Source organism: Balaenoptera borealis, assembly GCF_965194805.1.
Source record: "Balaenoptera borealis genome assembly, chromosome: 17".
NCBI classification, from domain to species: domain Eukaryota; kingdom Metazoa; phylum Chordata; class Mammalia; order Artiodactyla; family Balaenopteridae; genus Balaenoptera; species Balaenoptera borealis.
In genome coordinates this window covers 2,525,774-2,543,846 of record NC_138876.1, presented here as the reverse complement: position 1 = coordinate 2,543,846, position 18,073 = coordinate 2,525,774, and the positions used below count along the sequence as shown (strand labels likewise).

The following is an 18,073-nucleotide window of genomic DNA, read 5'->3' as shown; positions in this document are numbered from 1 at the left end:
AGCTGACACACCTCCTCCCTCTCCCTCCAGATCATACCTTTGGGGGATCTGACGGGATGCTGTGGACAGTCTGGTTGCCCTGCCCACGCCTATGTTCTCTCCCTGGGCAGGCGGAGTTGGGACCAGGCTGGGGCGAGGACCCGTCACTCTGCTGGTCTGTGCCCCTAACCAGCTACTGTGCCCACCCACGGCCCACACCTTACCACCTGCATCCCCTCCAACCCTCGCCCTTCAGAGGCCCCTGCGCCTGCCCCCAGCAGTGATGGCAAAACCACGACCCCCACCACCACAGACTTTCCCGTGGAGCCCACTGTCCCCAACCACAGGACAGTGAGCGAAGTTGGGGGGACGAGGGGGCCCCCACCTGGCTCAGTGCCCCACGGCGACCCCTGCCCGCCAGCCAGGGCGCTGAGTCAAGGGCACGAAGGGAATAAACAGTTTTAATTCAGGACGAGGATTCCTCGTTAAGGAGAATGTTTACATCAGATATAAATACACAAGCCACCTCACGTCACTTGGGCTTTTCAAAAATCTGGGAAGGGAGGCCATGTGGAGGGGACTGCAGAGACTTCACACTCTGGCCCCTGTGGGAACAAGGACAGTCCCAGTCTGGCCTCTGGAGGCTCCTGGGCCCGTGTCCCCACGGAGGGAGTGGGGAGGAGCCAGCCGTCAGGAGGAGGAAGCAAGTGCCTGAGGAAGTTGTGGGGTCACGTGCGGTGAATCCCTTGCCCCCAGCCCCCTGCCCACCAGCTGCAAGGCCACGGAGAGGAGGGAGAGGAGTGGAGAGTGGGGGAAACTGAGGCCCACTTAGCGAGGGCTCTGCATGGGGGCCATCAGACAGCTCTGGGGTGTGATGGAAGGCTCCCTTGGGCCCTGGCATCCTTTATTCCCACGGCTCTTCCACTCCCTGAGGAACCCAGGCTGGATGGTGGGATTTCACATGTGGGACAAGGGGAGGGGGCTTGGCCACCCTGGATCTGGATCCCAGTTCTGCCCTGGGCTCTTACTTCCATGAACGGTGGGGATTAACGAGACACTGGGTGTGAAGCAGGGCCAGACAGACCTGGGACCCAGCAGGTGCCCAGTCAATGTCTGCTGAGACCCACGCTGGCTCACCTACCTGAGAGACCGCCCTCCTCCTTGAGGAAGGGATTGTTCCAGAAGAATTGCAACCCCTCCGCCCCCAAGCACAGCAGTCAGCTCAAGTCAGCCACTCACTCTTTAGTATAAATTAGAGTGAGAACCTGGGATAGAATCAGGGCTGCTGACCCTGGAGGAAAGCCCACAGGTGGTGCTGGGCTGGGACAAACACCTCACACTGACTTTCCCTCCTCTGCTGTGTGACTGCCCAGGTGCCGGCTTGCAGGCCGGGGAGAGACAAAGCTCTGTCAGAGCCTCCCTGCCTGAAAACCCACCATAAGTGCCACTCCCTGGGGTCAGCGTCGCCGTCACCGTGGGCTTCTTGGCACCGACGGCCCTCTCCCGCACCCTCCTTTCCCAAGAGCCAGGCCCCTCCTCTGTTCCGTGGAGCTCTGGGCCCCTGTCTGAGCTGGGAGGTGGGGGGAGGCTCTGTGGTGCGCCCGGCACCCAGTCAAGGCCAAGGACGGTGGTCCTGGTGCTGACAACCACACCCCTTGCTTCCTGAGCACCCGGGCCCAGGAAGGAGCTCTGGGTCCAGCTCCCCCACCACCCCACTGAGCAGGCCTTGGACTCCCCCGGGCTCCAGCATCTCCCACCTTGGCCACCCCACAAGGTCCTAGGGCCAAAGGAGCCAACCCCACGGGGCTCCAGCAGATAGTACTGGTCTTGCAGTACCTGGGTACTCTATGACCCTGGCAAGGTCCTTTTCCTCTTTGAGCGTCAGTTTCCTTGTCTGTAATATGGGGATATAAATGGCCTTTCTGCCTCCCATCCAGGCCTTGCACCAGGGCCCTGAACTCGGGGCCAGGATACTCTGCCTGGAGCCACTGAGCATGTAGGACTTTTTTTTTTTTTTTTTTTTTGCTGCACCGTGTGGCATGTGGGATCTTAGTTCCCTGACCAGGGATCGAACTCATGTCCCCTGCGGAGTCTTAACCACTGGACCACCAGGGAAGTCCCATGTAAGACATTTCTCTGCAGACAAAGGGCAAACCTGGGGCCCAGATTCCATCTCACCAGTTTCAGTGGTGGTGGCCATGTGAGAGGGTGGAGCCTGGTGGCTAGAGGTGCCTGGGATGCCCAGAGCTCCTGTCTCACAACAGGCGCCCTCCCCCCATACAGCAGTCTGGATAGGGCTCATGGGAGCGTGAACATTCCACTAGAAGGCACGCAGGGGCTATCCTGGAGTCCAGCTCAGAGGAGGCGACCAGAGGCCCAAGCCAGAGAAATGCTCCCTCCCCGGGAAAGGCAGGGAGGCATGATGAGCCAGGTGAGAGGGAGAATGAAGCGTTCTGAGTGTGGGGAGACGGTGGCCTTAGGCCAGCAGGCCTGGGTTCCAGTCTCTGTGTCTTTGCCCTTGGTTTCTCATCCATAGGATGGGCTGTGAGCCTACTGCCCTCCTGGGCCAGCGGGCAGGGTCTTCCAAGATGGTTCCTAAAGTGGGGAGCTTTGGGAAGATTTGAGTGGTCTCCATGGGGCAGGCAAGGGGATGTTGGAGGAGGTGGGGCTGAGTTTTCATTGGCCATCTCCCACTCATGGCACCTGTACGTGCCACTCAGCCTCCCCCTCATGGCTGGTGGGTGGAAAATAGTCTCCCCTTTGTAGGGTAGTTTCTGGTTCGAGTGTCAGCCCAGATATCACAGTACTCACAGCAAAGCACCCCACGGTGTCAGGCTGTCTTTCTGTGTGATTTATGGATGCCTCGAATGGAGGTCCTGCAGACGTGAACCCTTCACGTCCGCTCACATAACATTTGTGTCCTCTAACACTTCCTTTCTGTTCTTGTTCTTCTCTCTTTGTGAGGGAGGGAGAAAAAGGAGGAGGGAACCTCTTCAGGTTATCTTTTTAACCCTCTTTGAAATTCCCAGTATCTAAAACATCTTTGTCCATGTTTCTCAGGAACCCCTTCTAGAGGTTGAATGGTCCAAGTGAGAAGCAGCTCCTGGCTACCCCTCTGAGTTTTCAATGGACACAATATATACCTTAGGGATGGCAAACTGTCAGCATTCAGACCACCATATCCTATCTAGAGCCCATGGCAGACATTGCTAATCAATCATAGCACAGTGGCCTTAGACACTTCCTCCACGCAGTGCACTGGGCAGCCATCACCAATTGATCAGGTGAACCCAATTTGCCACCCGGGTAGAGCAGATATCCGTGCTGTCCCTGACCTGGCATGCCCAGTCCAGCCCTGACCTTCGGCCCCCTTGCAAAGTCCTACCAACTAAGCCTCAGGCCCATTAGCCAGGGCCTGCGTGAGGGCTCGGGGTCTGGCGCCGAGGATGTGATGGTGAGCTGAGTCCTTGGAGCTCTTGCGCATGCTGACCACGTCGCAGCTGTTGGGCTCGCGCTCCGCTCCGTGCCGGCGGAAGAGGCCACGGACAGTGGTCTGGAAGCTGCTGGTGACGAAGCAGTAGACGATGGGGTCCATGCAGCTGTTGAGGCTGCTGAGGGTCACGGCCACATGATAGACCACGAGGCTGGTGTGGCGTGGCACGTCGGGCCACAGCGCCACAGCCACCTGGCGGGCGTGGAAGGGCGTGAAGCAGACGAGGAAGATGACGAGCACGGTAAGCAGCAGCTGCACGGCCCGCACGCGGCGCTGGCGGCCCTGGCGCGGCAGGCCCGGCCGCGACAGCGCGCACACGACGCGGCCGGTGAACACGCTAATGACCAGCAGCGGCAGCAGGAACTCCAGGACGGTCAGCGCAAAGACGCGGCAGCAGGGCCCGCCGGTGGCCGTCACGCCCAGCACGGACAGGGTCACGGCGCCGGCGGCCAGCCACACAAAGGCGCACACGGCTCTGGCGCAGGCAGGCTGGCGCCAGCGGCGGCAACCATCGGGCTGCACGATGGCCAGGTAGCGGTCCACGCAGATGCAGGTGAGGAAGAGGATGGAGCAGTGCATGTTGAGGAAGTAGCCAAAGACGTGCGGGAGGGCGCAGCGCAGGCAGCCGCGGGTGCCGTAGAAGACAGCAAAGCGCGCGGGCAGGGACAGGCCCACCAGCAGGTCGGTCACCACCAGGTTGATGGTGTAGATGATCGACGGCGTCTTGGCCTGGGTGCGGCAGCCGAAGACGTACAGCGCCAGCCCGTTGAGCACCAGCCCCACCAGGAAGATGACGCCATGCACCGCCATCAGCGCCAGCCACAGGCCTGGGAAGGCGGCGTGCAGCTCCTCGTCCAGCAGAGCAAACAGGTGGAACAGGGGCGTCTCCGGCATGCTGACGTTAGTCCACGCTGCCGCCGCCGCCGTGGCATTGGGGGCAGCCATGGCCGAGGGCCCCGCGGAAGACGCGGAGGGCATGACAGGGGCCAGCGCACGCCCGGGGCCTGGAAGGAAGGAGACCGGGTTACCCTGGGGTTATTGGGGCCCTGCCCAGAGGCTGGACCCCACCTGGCTCGTCTGCCCACCCAGCACCCCAACATTCCCGCCTTTGTGCCTTTGCCTGGCCTGGTCCTGGCACTGGCCAGTGTGGAGCTTTAGCAGAACGCTAGTGCTCTGAGGCTGCTCCTCGCTGTGACAGGAGGTGAAAAGCCTTGCAAGACTGTCACCGGCACTGAAAAATGACAAAGGCGACTGGTGTGGTACAGGTAAGATGACGGGCCAAGTGTGTGGTGTTTGAGCCTGGGATCCAATCCCAGTTTCTTCCTCACTCGCTGTGCAACCTCAGGCAAGTCGCTTAACCTCTCTGTGCCTCACGTCCTAATCTATATCACTGGGACTACAGAGCTGCTGGGAGGATTAATCGAGCACAGCAGTGCTCAGCGCATCATTAGCTGGTGCCAAATCAGCCACAGTTCTGCTAGGACGGAGCCGTGCCCACGGTCACCCCAGCCCACAGCTCCCGCACCCATGCGTCACAGCCCCTGTCCTCCAGGCCACCCATCTGTTCTCACCTCCTGCAAGGCTGGCACCAGGTCAATGCCCTGGGTGAAGGTCCTCATAAGGGTCCAAGGGGCTGGGATTGGGGAGCTGGGAGTCAGCCCCCGGGCCACCCCAGTTTCTCCCCAGCCCTGAGAGGTGGCCACCTTTGCTGTCTTGGAGGCCCACGTGGGGTGGCTCACTGGGGCTCGAGCCTGGAGCCTGGTCCCAGCGGCGGCAGCACAGCGGGTGTGAGTTAAACAAGCACTGTGCTCCCTGCCTGGTCCCGGCCTGGTGGCCCAGACACTGCGGTGGGGGCAGGTTGGGGCTGGGGCCGCCCACCCTGTTTCTGTTCCTGCAGAGCTGTTTAACTTGCTGAGATTTATCCCTTTGTTTATAAACGAAGGGTTAACAGGCTCCCACCCCCGCCCTGGGCCAGGCTGATCCTCCAAATAAGGACATTTCTGGCTTTTTCAGGAGAAAGGAGAAGGCTTTGGGGAGAAGCAGGGAGGAGGGGAGGGCACATGGGACATCCCAGGCAGAGTGCGCCCTCCCCCACCTGCAAGGGGAGGGAAGACCCCTCGCCCTTCCTGGCGGCCAAGGGAAGTGAGGCGTCCGCTGTGAACAGGCCTCACACTGCCCGCTCCCCCTGCACGGCTACTGCACATCCTTGAGCAACAGGCTCCTTCTGGCAGCTTCCACCCAGTGGAGGTCATGCCCGCTGGGGGACTGGGGACCGAATGCCAGCCTGGAGGGGGTGGGCACAGCAGGGGACCTCTTGCTAGCTGAGGCTGAGGTCCCAACCCGGCCGGGGGGGAGCCCCTGGCAGGGCAGGCGGCTGTCTCTATCCTCCAGCTCAGAGAGGGTGGCCTCGGCTGAGCCTCTGTCTCTGGGACGCCGGCCCTGGGCGTCTGCTAACTCTCAAGGCTGCCGGGAGGAGTCGGATGCCGCCCAAGACTGTGTCCGGCCCCTCTGGCCACCTCCAGCGCAAGTGGGCCCGGGCCTCAGCTCACGGGGTCCTCTGGGAGGGCTGTCCTGTGCCCGGTGTCCCCAAGCCCCTAACACACAGGGGCCTTGGATGTGTTTGTCCAACAGCAGCTCAGGGAGACAGGGAGCGAGAGGGACGTCCGGGGCAGGGAGAGACCTTCTGTGGGCGCGGGGGGTTGGGGAGCAGCAAGGGGAGGTGATGAGGCTAGGCTGTGGGCCTGGCATCCTGGTGCCTCAGGGCTGTGGGTTTCGTCCTCAGGCAGCGTGGGCCCCCGCAGTCCCCCAGGAAGGAGACGGATGCTTCCCAATGCGTCCCTGCTCTACTGTGGAAAACACGATGCCTCGGCCAAACCCCAGGAGGAAGGGCCCAGGGAGAGAGGAGCTGGCCCCAGACACACGCAAACAGGTTTTTGAATTTCCTTCCGCGTGCTTTTCGGTTTTCCAATGCGTCTGCATGAGGTCTGCATCCATGTGACAATCAGAGACAAATAATAAACACCACAGAAGGTTTCCTCTGGCATTCAGTCCCAGGATGACGCGGGCCCCGGGAGCCTGCCCGCCCAGGAAACCCCCCAGGGACAGCCTCGCATGCTGGCCAGCACCTCGCTGAAGGTGTCGGCGGTGTGGGCCAGGGCCGCGCGCCTGGGGCTCCAGACCGGGGGGATGCGCGGGACGCCCCAGAGGCCGGGCAGGTGAGGACAGAGGACGTCAGCCAAGCACGCCGTGATTCTCAGCTCGGAGAGTCTGAGCCTGATCCGCTCACACACTGAGGTCAGTCCCAGAACACGACGAACCTTGGCATCTGTCACGCCGAGCTCAGATCACGGCCACAGTCCGGGCCCTCCCCCCTGGCTTTCTACACCACCATCTCTTCCCCTTTGCTCTCTGCTGAGTCTGACTGTCTCTGTCTGTATGATAAGACCCCCGCCACCCCACCCTGCTTACGCCACCCCCAGCACACCACTCACCTCTCACGGTGATAACACACTGATTACTCACTGACCGCTCTCTGGGGGCATCTACTCACGATCCCTTTTGTTTCGCAAGATGAGGAACTCAAACTGTGAGACCCCAAGGCACTGGGCTGGGAGTGTCTGGGCTGAGCTGCCTCCACCCCACATGGCCTCAGGGCGGACACTCCTTCTCTGGGCCTCCGTTTCCCCCGTGGTCTCCACTGCCTCAGCTCCTGGTCCTCCTTTAGGCTCCACGGGATGGACCGCTCCACCCCCTGAATCTGCTTTGGTCAAGCGCGAGGCCTCCCGCGGGCCCCCCGACCCCGAGCAGAGAGCCCCCCTTCCATGCTCTCAGCACTAGCCCTGCCCTCCGTGGTCCTGCCGGTCCTGCAGTCTGGGGCTGACTCGCTCTCGCCTCCACCATGTCCGCCCCTCCCTCTGTCCACACCCAGGGCCCCATACCCCCGCCTGCCAGCCCGGGCTGGGTCTGTCCACACTCCCGTGGGAAGATGGGGCTCAGTGTGGGGTGGGATGTCACAGCTGGTGATGGCGGTGGGCATTGCGGGGAGCGCTTGAACAGTAAGAGTAACCAGTGCAGGTGCGGGCTGGGGGCTGGCCCCCGCTCACGAGGGGTCACCCCGGGTGTTGATTAACCTCTCTGAGCCTCAGCCTCCCCGCCCGCAAAGTGACGTAACAACAGCACCCTCTTTCTGCAGCTTCCGAGCGGGTTCACGGCATCGGTTCCCTTGCAGACCCAGGCACTGGAGATGGTACCTCCTCACCCACCTGGCTCCTGGCCTCCTCCACTCACTCGGAGGAAACCGAGGCTCCGGAAGGGACAGGCCAGGACTCGAACCTGGGTCTGCCTAGTGCGAGCCCACAGCTGGGTCCTTGGGCCTGAGGGAGGGCGGGCACCCAGGCAACGGTCCCCTCGTCCGGCAGGTGCACGGCGGGCACCCACTCCCCACCTGCCTTCCGCCCTGCTCCACTCTAAATGCAGTGAGGGGAATGAGGGGAAAGGAGAGAAGCCTCTGCTCTTCTGTGGGGACAGCCTGACGCTGGCCCCCACACCCAGTCTGAGTGGGGGGCACAGACCTGGCCTTAGATGGGCCCCAGGTGGTGAGCAAGCAGAAGAGTCCCAGATACCTGGGTTCGAGCCCAGCCCTGCCACTCCCTCGACCCTGGACCTTGGCCAGTCAGTGAGCCTTTTTCTCCTCATCTGCTAAATGGGGTCACTAGTGCTTTCCACAGCCTGAGGAAGCCAGTCTGAGGGTGGAGGCATGGCCCCGTCCCCTCCCCGTTCCTGGCAGGTGCCCTAGTCCTGGCTGAGGTGCAGCGAACCCTGCAGCTGGGGTCGGCTGGCTGGATCCCGGTGGGCAGGGGCCACGTCCTCGTAGTGCCTAGCACCGTGCCGGGCTCAAGGTCTGGAAACTGCCCCAGGGCAACTGTCCCAGGCTGGGAGCCTTCGCACATCTACCAGCCACTGCCCTGGCCTGCTCCGCCCACCCACGCTCAGGCCCTTCCCTGGGCAGAGCGGAGGGCACGCGGACCTGCTCTCCGGGGGCTCAGGGTCAGAGGGGGAGACACACAGTGGGCTGGGGGGACCGGAGCATAGCCACTGAGAGTCTCGACTCTGGTCTGGATGCCCCACCCAAAGCCTGGCTCCATCTCAGAACCGGCTTGTGACCTTAAAGCCTCTGAGCCTCAGTTTCCTCATCTGTAAAGTGGGCAGAATTGGAATCCATTTCTGAGGCTGTACCAACACATTTTCAAGAGGTGGCCCTGGAAGGGTCCTGAGAGGATTTTGGCTGGTGGGGGGATGGGAGATGGGCCGAGTATAAACAAAGGTGAGGGTTAGGGAAGGGGGGTGCCCTGTGGAGAACGGCAGCAGGAGGACGGCAGCGCGGGCAGGCAGGCCTTGCAGAGTGGACTCTGCACAGCCCCAGGCCCCAAGGGCGAGTGCTGGTCCTGGGTGGACTGAACAGCTGGAGTGCAGCTGTGCGGGAGGGGAGGAGGTGGGGCCCAGGCTTCGGGTCCCTGGGGGCCTCCCTCCTCCTGCACCTCTCTTCCTTCCTCTTTCCCCTCCCGCCCATCTCAGAGGAAACTGGGGTCCTGGGAGGAAGGGTCAGGAATTCCTCCACTGCCCAGGCTGCCCAGGTCTCAGTCTCCCCATCTACGCAATGGGCAGGCGGCTCTGAGGGTACTTCCAGCTCTGAAGCACTTCAAGGCTTGAACATGCCTGCACCTTTGGGAATGTCTTGGCCGCAAGACTGCTCTAGAGGGCTCTTCCAGGGAGCAGGGCAGAGGGATGGTGGTGGAATCCCGGCGGCTTGGGGACTGGGGCGAGACGCAGGCCCAGTGCTTCCCAGGCTAGGAGGAGCCCTTGGGACCTCTGGGCAGGAAGTCCCAGCCTCCCTCCACCATGTGTGGGATAAAGTCCTTCAGTGGCTTGGCGCTGCTCAGCTCCTAGCCTCAGACATGGGCTCCTGTAACACAGAACCCCAGGCTACAGTGCTTGGTCACAGGTGGCCTCATGACCCCGGCCCAGCCAATCACTACCAGCCCTGGGACTTTTGCTGGCAGCTCTCTTCTCTGGGGTTGCCACACTAGTTGGTTATGAGACTCAAGCTGCTGATGGCCGTATTCCTCTAGAAGAAACCCACCAGGAGGAGAGACTAAGTCCTGACAGGGTGGTTCAAGCGCCTGGATCCAGCCCTTCCTGAAGCCAGTAGTCTGGGACTTGGTTATCTCCCTCTTTGGCTTAAGTTACTTTGGAGTTTCTGTCACTTGTGACTAAAATAATTCTGACTATACCCTCTTATTCACCTGTCAACTTTCTTCAGTTCGGATGCCTCTTCCTTCAGAGAGCCCTCCCTGATTGCTTCAAGTAGATTTGCTGCCACTACTGGGCCCTCACTGCACCCGTGGCTCTGTCATTGCCTGGCCACTTGTCCAGTTTCCCCACTAGCCTGTGACTCTTTGGAGGAGAGGCCTGCACATTCACATTCAGTATATGTCAAGTGGGTGAGTGAATGAATGTGTACAATCTCAGCTTGTGGGGCTTCCCTGGTGGCACAGTGGTTAAGAATCTGCCTGCCAATGCAGGGGACACGGGTTCGAGCCCTGGTCCGGGAAGATCCCACATGCCATGGAGCAAATAAACCCGTGCACCACAACTACTGAGCCTGCGAGCCACAACTACTGAGTCCACGTGCCACAACTACTGAAACCTGCGTGCCTAGAGCCTGTGCTCCGCAACAAGAGAAGCCACCCCAGTGAGAAGCCCACGCACCGCAATGAAGAGTAGCCCCCGCTCGCCACAACTAGAGAAAGCCCGTGCACAGCAACAAAGACCCAACACAGCCAAAAAAAAAAAAAAAAAAAGCTCAGCTTGCACTCCTCCGAGGACGGGGAACTCACTACCTACTAGGTTAGCCCACTGTAATGCAAAACTCTCTGAAAATAAGAAATGTCTTTCTATATTGTAGCATAAATTAGCTTTCTCTGACCCAAGCCTATAGCCCCTGGCCTCCCTAGAAATATGTCTGCTTTCTCTGCCCCCTACCCATGGGGCCCTGGGGAGACACATCTGGATTCCTCCTATCATTGTGGAGGGGGCACAATCCGTATTTTATCAGTGAGGACGCAGGATGCAGAGCCAGGGAGCTTCAGCCACTAGCCTGGGGTCCCCCAGCTGGGCCCTGGGGCTTCTGGCCGCAGGTAACCTTGTGGGCCTCCCTCCCATTGTGGGCCTCCCATTCTGACCCTGCAGGGGTTCTCGCTGAGCCTCAGTCTCCACTTGTGCGGAGCGGGGACTGGCACAGCTGTATTATGCTGCTCCTCAGGGCTGCTGTGGGCCTTAGCTGAGACGGAGCCCCTGGTGCAGGTGTGGAGAGGTGCGGGAGGGTGCGGGGGGTACACTGCTGCCGCCTGGTGCCTGGTGAGGGTGGCACGTCTCCCCTTACCCCCCAGATGTGCAGACCTGGAGCTCCAAGACCCTCTAGGGGAGGCATGGGGGTGAGGGATGTCTTCCCCTCCCTAATATGCTCTCCTCACAGGCATCTGGTCACAACCAGGTTTCAGAGGTGGGATTGCTGGGGAAGGGGTCCTCCCTGGGAAAAGCCTCAGGTTCTCAGCAGGGCTAGGGGAGCCCCCTCCCCAGTCTCCTCGCGCCCCAACTGAATGACCACGCCCCAGGCACCCTCCAACCTCCGTGCCTTTGCCCAAGCTGCTCCTCCTCCCCCACTTCAGTATTCCTGCCCGCTTTAGGGCTTCCTCTTGACCTCAGCCCCTCAGGAAGCCTTCTCTTTCCACCGCGGCTGGCCCAGTACCTCTCCCGGGTGCTCCTCCCCCAGCGCCGTCCAGCCAGGACCGGCCCACGGTGCCTCCCGGTCAGACTGTGAGCATCTCGGGGCGGGCCTGGTGGGGTCGGGCGTGGGGCGGAGCTCCTGTCTGTCGCTCCAGCACACCCAGGATAGCCGGGCACAGAGCAGTATCCATCTTTCCCTTTGGCTGAGTGAACCGCTGAGCGAGCCCGGCAGGGCCTGCAGGGCGAGGCCCGTTTCTCGCCCAGGCATTCGGTGCCCTCCCCGCCTGGCCCAGCCCCTTCACAGCCCACCCAGCGTCCCAGGGCCCTGGACCTGGAATTGGCTTCCGCCCTCGGCTCCCCCCTCACTACCCACCAGTCTTCCCAGCTGAGCAGGGTTAACGCCTCCTCCAGGAAGCCCACCCAGTCACCCTGACCATCGTCGGGGGTCCGTCGGTCCCCATTGTCCTCCCCCTCCCCCTCCCCTTGGTGCTCATCAGAGGTGTTTGGTTCAAGTCTCAGAGCCTCAGTTCCTTCACCTGTGATGCTGGCATTGATATTTGTTGAATGGACAAGTGAGCAAACCAACAAATGAAATCGGCAGAGCAGCTGGGGGTGCTGGGTGGACAAACGGCCGCAGGTGCCCCCCGCCAAAGAAGGTGCATAATGACAACAGCAGCAGTGCTAGAGACCCCGTTTTCCCACCTGAACGGAGGCCTGCGTGGGCCCGCCTGCTCATCTTGGGGAGAGGCCCGGGTCACACCGGGTGCTCAGTGCAGGACTTCTCAGAGCCTTTGTGAAGCTCTCAAACCCAGGGAATGAGCATCTTTCTCCAAGTCACCTGACCCTGTCCCCTCCTGGGGCTCCCTCTCCGTCCAGCCTGAGGGCCGCACCAGCTCCCCACTGAACACTGATGGGGGGTCATGCCCCGCTGCCTCCACCTACAGCTTTCGGGTCCTTGTGTGCCCAGAGACACAGGCCAAGACCCAGAGGCTCAGGGTGCCAGCACCTGCCCACAAACTGCGAGGGGGACCCGGGCCACACTGACCTCCCGTCCTCGGCAGGTGGGGGGTGCATCCTGACCTCTCCTTGGCTTCTCCTGAAACCACCTCGCCGTCCCTGTGTGTCCTCTGTGGCCGCCCAGCTGCCTAGCAGACCCCAAGCCCGCAGCCTGCCTGCCTCCTGTCCTGCCGTGCACAGGACCAGGGCAGCCAGGGGGCCTGGCCTCAGCCCTGGGCAACAGGTACCTGCCCGGAAGTGTGGCCCAAGATCCCATGCTCCGCTTGCATCAGGAGCCGGGAGGGACAGGCGTGGAGGACAGGCCCAGCCTTTTTCCTGACCAAGGTGCCCGGAGCATCTCTTGTGAACCAGCCGCCATGCCAGACACTCTGCGTCCACACAGCAGTCGTGGGTTTTATAGACAAGGAAGTGGAGGTCCAGAAAGGTGAGTGACAGGCCCTAGGACACACAGCGTGAAACTGATGGAGCTGGGACTCAAACCTAGGTCCACTGGCTCCTGGCCCAGGCAGGGGTGGGACCAGGGAGGGGTGAACATCTCTGGACCTGGGGTTTGTGGGCAATCAGATTCTGGGTACACAGAGTACCTGCATATGCCTGTGCCCCTGTAGGGATGACCCTCACAGCCTTCCAAGGCCAAAATAGCCATTATTGGGGGAACCATCTGCCTGTTTATGTTTCTGATTATTCTTGGTTTCATGGCATCTGCTTTAGAACATTGCCTGCTGTTTTTGGCTAGTCTGAGTCTCTGCTTGTTCCATCCAGGGACAGCTGGGCCCTTACGGAAGCCCCCAAGGGGGCCAGTCTGGCTCGTGGTCACCCGGCAGGTCCCAGGTGGCACCAGCTGGAATCAAGCTCCTCATCCTGGCCAGGGCTCCCTCCACCCAGCTCAGGGAGAGGGGTCACTCGTGGGTGTGGGTGGAGTGCCGGGCACCTGGGCTCCCCCATGGCTGACTCGGCCTCACCTTCCACCATCTGAGAGCGCTTGGCTGAGATCTGGGCTCTGATGGAAACGCAAGCTCCTCTGGGAGGGGCAGCCTCAGGCGTCGCCGCACATGGGGGTCCTGCCGGGGGTCAGACAGCCCTCCCTGCCACCCTGGCTCATCCCTCACCTCGTCCTGATGGTTGCAGCTGCTGCAGCACCTGACCGTTTCCCCCGACCCAGCCTCCCCAGGGGCACAGGTCATGGATCTGCGGCTGCCCTTGCCCGGCCTCTGCCCGTTCCCTTGGCCCGGCATGCCGCTTCTGCCTGCGTCACCTGCTGAAGGCCCCCGGCACCAACAGGGCCCACGCCCACAGTCCTCCCTGGGCCCCTGGACACCCCTCCACTGGGGCAGAGCCCTAATCCCACACTTCACAGTTTGCATCCGAGATGACCCCTCCCAGGCTCTCATGACTCCTCCCAGGATGCCCCACATTGGTGCTGCTGGCCTCATTTTGCCTGTGAGGAAACTGAGGTACAGAGAGGTTAAGTGGCCTGTCTGGGGTCACCCAGCTGGGGGCAGAGGAGCTGGGATTTGAACTCTGCTCTGTGGACCCTCCTGCCTGCACCACGCCAGTGAAAGTTTACCACGTCCCACTGTACAGAGGAGGACTCAGAGGTCCAGGGCACACAGGCATCTTGCCCCAGGCCACACAGCCCCGTGGCAAGGTCAGAGGAACAATGAGGACCACATGCTTTGGAGGCATCAGACCTGGCCTTGAACCCGGTGCTGGGGGCACAGAGGGTCTCAGGCAGATGTGGCTCTAGCTTATGGAGCTCGCGGTCAGGGGCAGGGTGGGGGGAGTGGGCTAGAAAGTGGCTGGGGGGCCACTGTGGCTGCTCAGGAGCAGGAGGGGCCTCAGGAGGACCTGGGGGAACAGTGCTCCAGGCTCCAGACGAGCACAGCAAGTGCAAAGGTCCTGAGGTGGGAACAGGCTTCTGTGTTCAGAGTACCGTGAGGGGTGTGAGGGGCAGCCTGGGTGTGCTGATAGCCAGCAGGGCAGAGCAGGGTTGGGGTCCACCAGTGTTCTTCAGGCCCCAGGGCCGCCTCCTCAGGGAGGCCCTCCCGGATCACCCAGCTCCCAGCACACCTTCACCTCCACCTGCTTTTCTTGCCTTGCAGCCCTCCCACCACCTGACAGCTTCATATTTATTTGTTTCTTGTTTTTCCCCTACTGGACTGGCAGTGCCGTGAGGGCCAAAGCCTGGGCTGTGGCTAAATGAACAAACGAATGATTTTGAGAGCCCCCTCTGGCCTCTTCAAGCCTTAGTTTCCTCACCTATAAGGTGGGTGTGCTGAGACCCACCTCATCACATCAGGTTACCGCAGGACAAAAGGAGACCAGCCCGCGGGCTCCCAGGAGGTGCTCAGGAAACGTCCAATCCCCTCCCCCACACACCAGGGCTGTAGAAGCAGCAGACTTTGCTTTTTCTGAGGCTCAGAGACGGGCAGCAACTTGTCCATGGCCACACAGCCATGAGGGGAGGTGGTGCCCTGGTAACCCTCTGGCTGGGAGCGGCCACAGGTTGGCAGAAGAATATGGGGGCCGCTGGTGGGGCCAGCCGCCTGTCCGAGGGCTGAGAGCTGCTGCCACCACGCCTCCAGCCCCTTCCGTTCCCAGTCCTGCCCCAGGACTCACAGCTGCTCCTCGTCTGCCCTGCCCAGCACCCTGGCCACAGTCCAGTTCCCAACTGGCCCTCCCCCCTCGGGACCCTGTTCCTGCTGCCTTCTCAGGACCGGCACCACCAGCGAGCCAGGCGGGGGCAGTGCCAGCTGCGAGGTCCACGTAGGGGGCTGGGTGGGCCCTGGGCCTCAGTTTCTCCGGCCCTACAAGGGTGGGGAAGGGCCGGGCTGGGGCCTAGGACCTGAGCTGTGGGATGTCAGGAGGTGTGCCCTGGTCGGAGCCTGTCCCCACAAATCCCTCACCCCCCGGCCCTGCCCCAGCCTGGGGGATGGTGGTGGCCAAGGTCCCAGAGCTCATCAAGTGCCTCTGGGGTACCGCAACCCCTTCCCTGACCTCTGGGGCCGCCCAGACGGGGAAATCGAGGCACCCAGCAGAGGACCAGTGAGAGTGCTGAAGGAAGGAAGGAAGGAAGTCCAGAGGAGGGGGCTTGGGAGCCCTGCAACACAGGTGGGGCTCGGCACAGCAGGGTGCCCCCTCGAGCCCTGGGGAGCTCTCCCTCCCCTACCCCTCACTTGGCCTGCTCAGCTGTAGCTGCCCTCACCCTCGCCCTCAGTTTTCCCATCTGTACAATGGCCCCCTGCAGGGTGGGACCGCAAAGCCACTTTTGGGCTCTGAGCTCTCTCCAGCCCGGGTCTTTCTCCGCCCCTGCCCCCTGCCTGCCTGCCTGGGGCGTAAGGACCCCGGCACCGACCATCTCATCTCAGAGAGGGGAGGCCCGGCCGGCCCGAGGGGGACTCACCGCACCTTCGCCCGCGTGGAGAGGAGACGGCCGCGGCTGCGGCTCTGTGGGCCACTTACTGCAGTTTCCCTACGGACCTCGCCTTCCTGGGGGCTGACGTCAGGCCCGCGCTCGGGGCTCCTTTTGGGCAAAGGCAGCGGGGTGGGGGCGGGGTGGGGGCGGGGCGGGCGTCTTCCCCGCCCCCGCCGGCCCCCTGAGGAGCGTGGTTCAGGGCCCTGGGGGAGGGAGCCTGGGGCAGCGGAGTCCACAGGCCCGGCCAGGCAGAGGAGGAAACTGAGGCACGGAGGGCAGAGCCGAAGCTGCACCACCCAGGAAGGGGAAGGGGTACAGCGGCTCCAGCCTGGCTCTCTGTCCCCCACAGTGTCCCCTCTGGGGAGGCTGCCTGGGCCCTGGAGAGCTCGGCTGGCGCTCACGTGTGCTGTGGGAGCTGGGGGCACACGCAGATCGGTTTTCTGCCTGGGAGGGGACGAAGGCATCCCGGGCTGCCGCTGGCCTTCCTGGCTGCCCCATGCAGGTCTGGGTTGCCGTGCTGCTCTCCAGTTCCACGTGCCTGTTCTGGCCCTGGGCGTCTGTGTGTGCCCGTGACCTCTGGCCCTGGGCTGTCTGTGTGTGCCCGTGACCTCTGGCCCTGGTCTGCCTGTGTGTGCCCGTGACCAAGGTCTCGCACGTGTGTTGTCTGGGTCTCTGTTTGCGTCCACTCCTGGGTGTCCCTGGGGCGGATGTGGCCTCGCAGGGGCACACGCATGCCTGACGCCGTGCACCGGCCTGGCGCCACGTGCATAACCTCTGTGAGTGCTGGTGGCTCTGCAGGAACACAGAGGGTCGGGTGCGTGTGCAGGAAAGACCTGGACGTGACAAGGGCCAGGAGGGTGAGTTGGTGGGTCGTAAACCTCACTCGCCCAGGCCTGCTCTACACGTGGCGGCTGAGAGGGACATCCCTCCCCAGACAGACACCCCGACCAGGGTGGAGGCTTGTGGCCAGGCTGGGGGGTCAGGGTTTTGGGGTCGAGGTCAGGCAGGGCTCAGGGCCAAGTCTGTGACATGCCGCTTCCTGTGCCTGAGTGCCACCTCTGGTCTCCTGTCTCTGTGCTCCCACCCACTCATGCGGTTGAATCACCCTAGACCTCTCGACTAAGCACCTACTGAGCTGGCCCCGGGCTGGGCACTGAGGACACAGGCCGGAGACAGGCCCCTGGCCTCCAGGCTCTGAGCCTGGTGGGGGGCACGGCTGTAGTGCACCAGCGGGAGGGAGCGGGGCGCCGCAGGGCCCTGGCCAGCCTGGGGGGGGGGCGTGGTCAGGAGGGCAGCACAGCCGGGCAGAGGCAGGGGTGACAGGAGGCAGGCAGCCTGCGTGGGCAGAGGGAGGGGAGGCCCTTGGGCAGCGGGAACTGCCCGCCCGGGTCCTGGTGAGTGGAAGGCAGGGATGAGCCATGAAGCTGGGAATGAGCAGGGGACTTCCACACCGGGCTATAGCTGCCCTTGTGGGGACCAGAATGGGACACTTGACCCGAGGGCAGTGGGGAGCCATTGAAGATTCTGGGGGAGGGTGGTCCTTGGAGCAGCCTCGCTGCCCCCCTCAACTGGGCTCCCCACTAATGCAGGGCTGAGCCCACAGGCTACCGTTGTCTCCTTAGAACACTGCCGTATCTGTCCCAGAAGGGGAAACTGAGGCCCAGAACGGTGCAGGAGCCCCTGGCCCCTCCAGGTCCCTGACCCGGGCTGGCACTGGCTCCCGTCTGGCAAGGCAGCGGCAGCCAGGGTCTTGCTGGGGGAGCGTGGATTCAGTCTTGTTTGTGTGCGGGGCACGGGTAGGGGCGGCCTGGAGGTGCCAGGATGTGGGAGGGTGCCGGAGGGCTGAGCCATCTGAGGGTCAGATTTTATGAGCTGGAGGCAGCCCACGGCCGCTGAGTCACTGGCAGGGCTTGCCAGGCCTCGTACTCACTCTGAGGGCCGCGGGGCTCTAGCCTGGCACGGGAAGGCTGGTTCCCGAAGAAACCTCGGGGAGATTCTCTGGAACGCAGCAAATGCCGTGTACCGCCGGGGAGCGCCTCTCACCCTAGGGGGCTCTTCTCTGTGGGACCGAGGGGGTCTGGGGTGGGTGCTGGAGCCCACAAGGCTCGGGGTGACCCTCAGCGGAGACAGGGGCATAGGGACAACCTCACCCTTGTCACTTCCACAGGCTGAGTCAGGCCAGGCTGTCTGTGTCTGGGGTCAGGGGTCAGATATTGGCTGGGTCAGGGGTCAGACCCCTTCTGGTGGGTCTGACGCGAGCAGTTTAGGGTGGGGCTGCCTGTCAGGGAGCCCCGCCCGGCGGAGAGCCCGCCGAGCCCGCAGAAGCCCCCCACGCTCACGGCTGGGTTGTGAGGCTCCACAGTCGTGTCTCAGGACGCACCTCC

General features: G+C 62.6%; 1 protein-coding gene across 2 annotated transcripts; it reads right to left on the bottom strand.

The window, feature by feature from the left end:
- Positions 1–424: 424 nt before the first annotated feature.
- On the bottom strand, positions 425–15,768 carry GPR20 (G protein-coupled receptor 20). Of its 2 annotated transcripts, none has more exons than XM_082363257.1 (2): positions 15,683–15,768; positions 425–4,476 (listed from the first exon to the last, which is right to left on the bottom strand). In XM_082363257.1, exon 2 carries the CDS (start codon positions 4,448–4,450, stop codon positions 3,368–3,370), a length of 1,083 nt encoding a protein of 360 aa, XP_082219383.1. In that variant the 5' UTR covers positions 4,451–4,476; positions 15,683–15,768; the 3' UTR covers positions 425–3,367. The 2 variants fall into 2 exon arrangements, with proteins under 2 accessions (XP_082219383.1, XP_082219384.1); XM_082363258.1 differs by having other exon boundaries at positions 15,678–15,766.
- Positions 15,769–18,073: the final 2,305 nt, after the last annotated feature.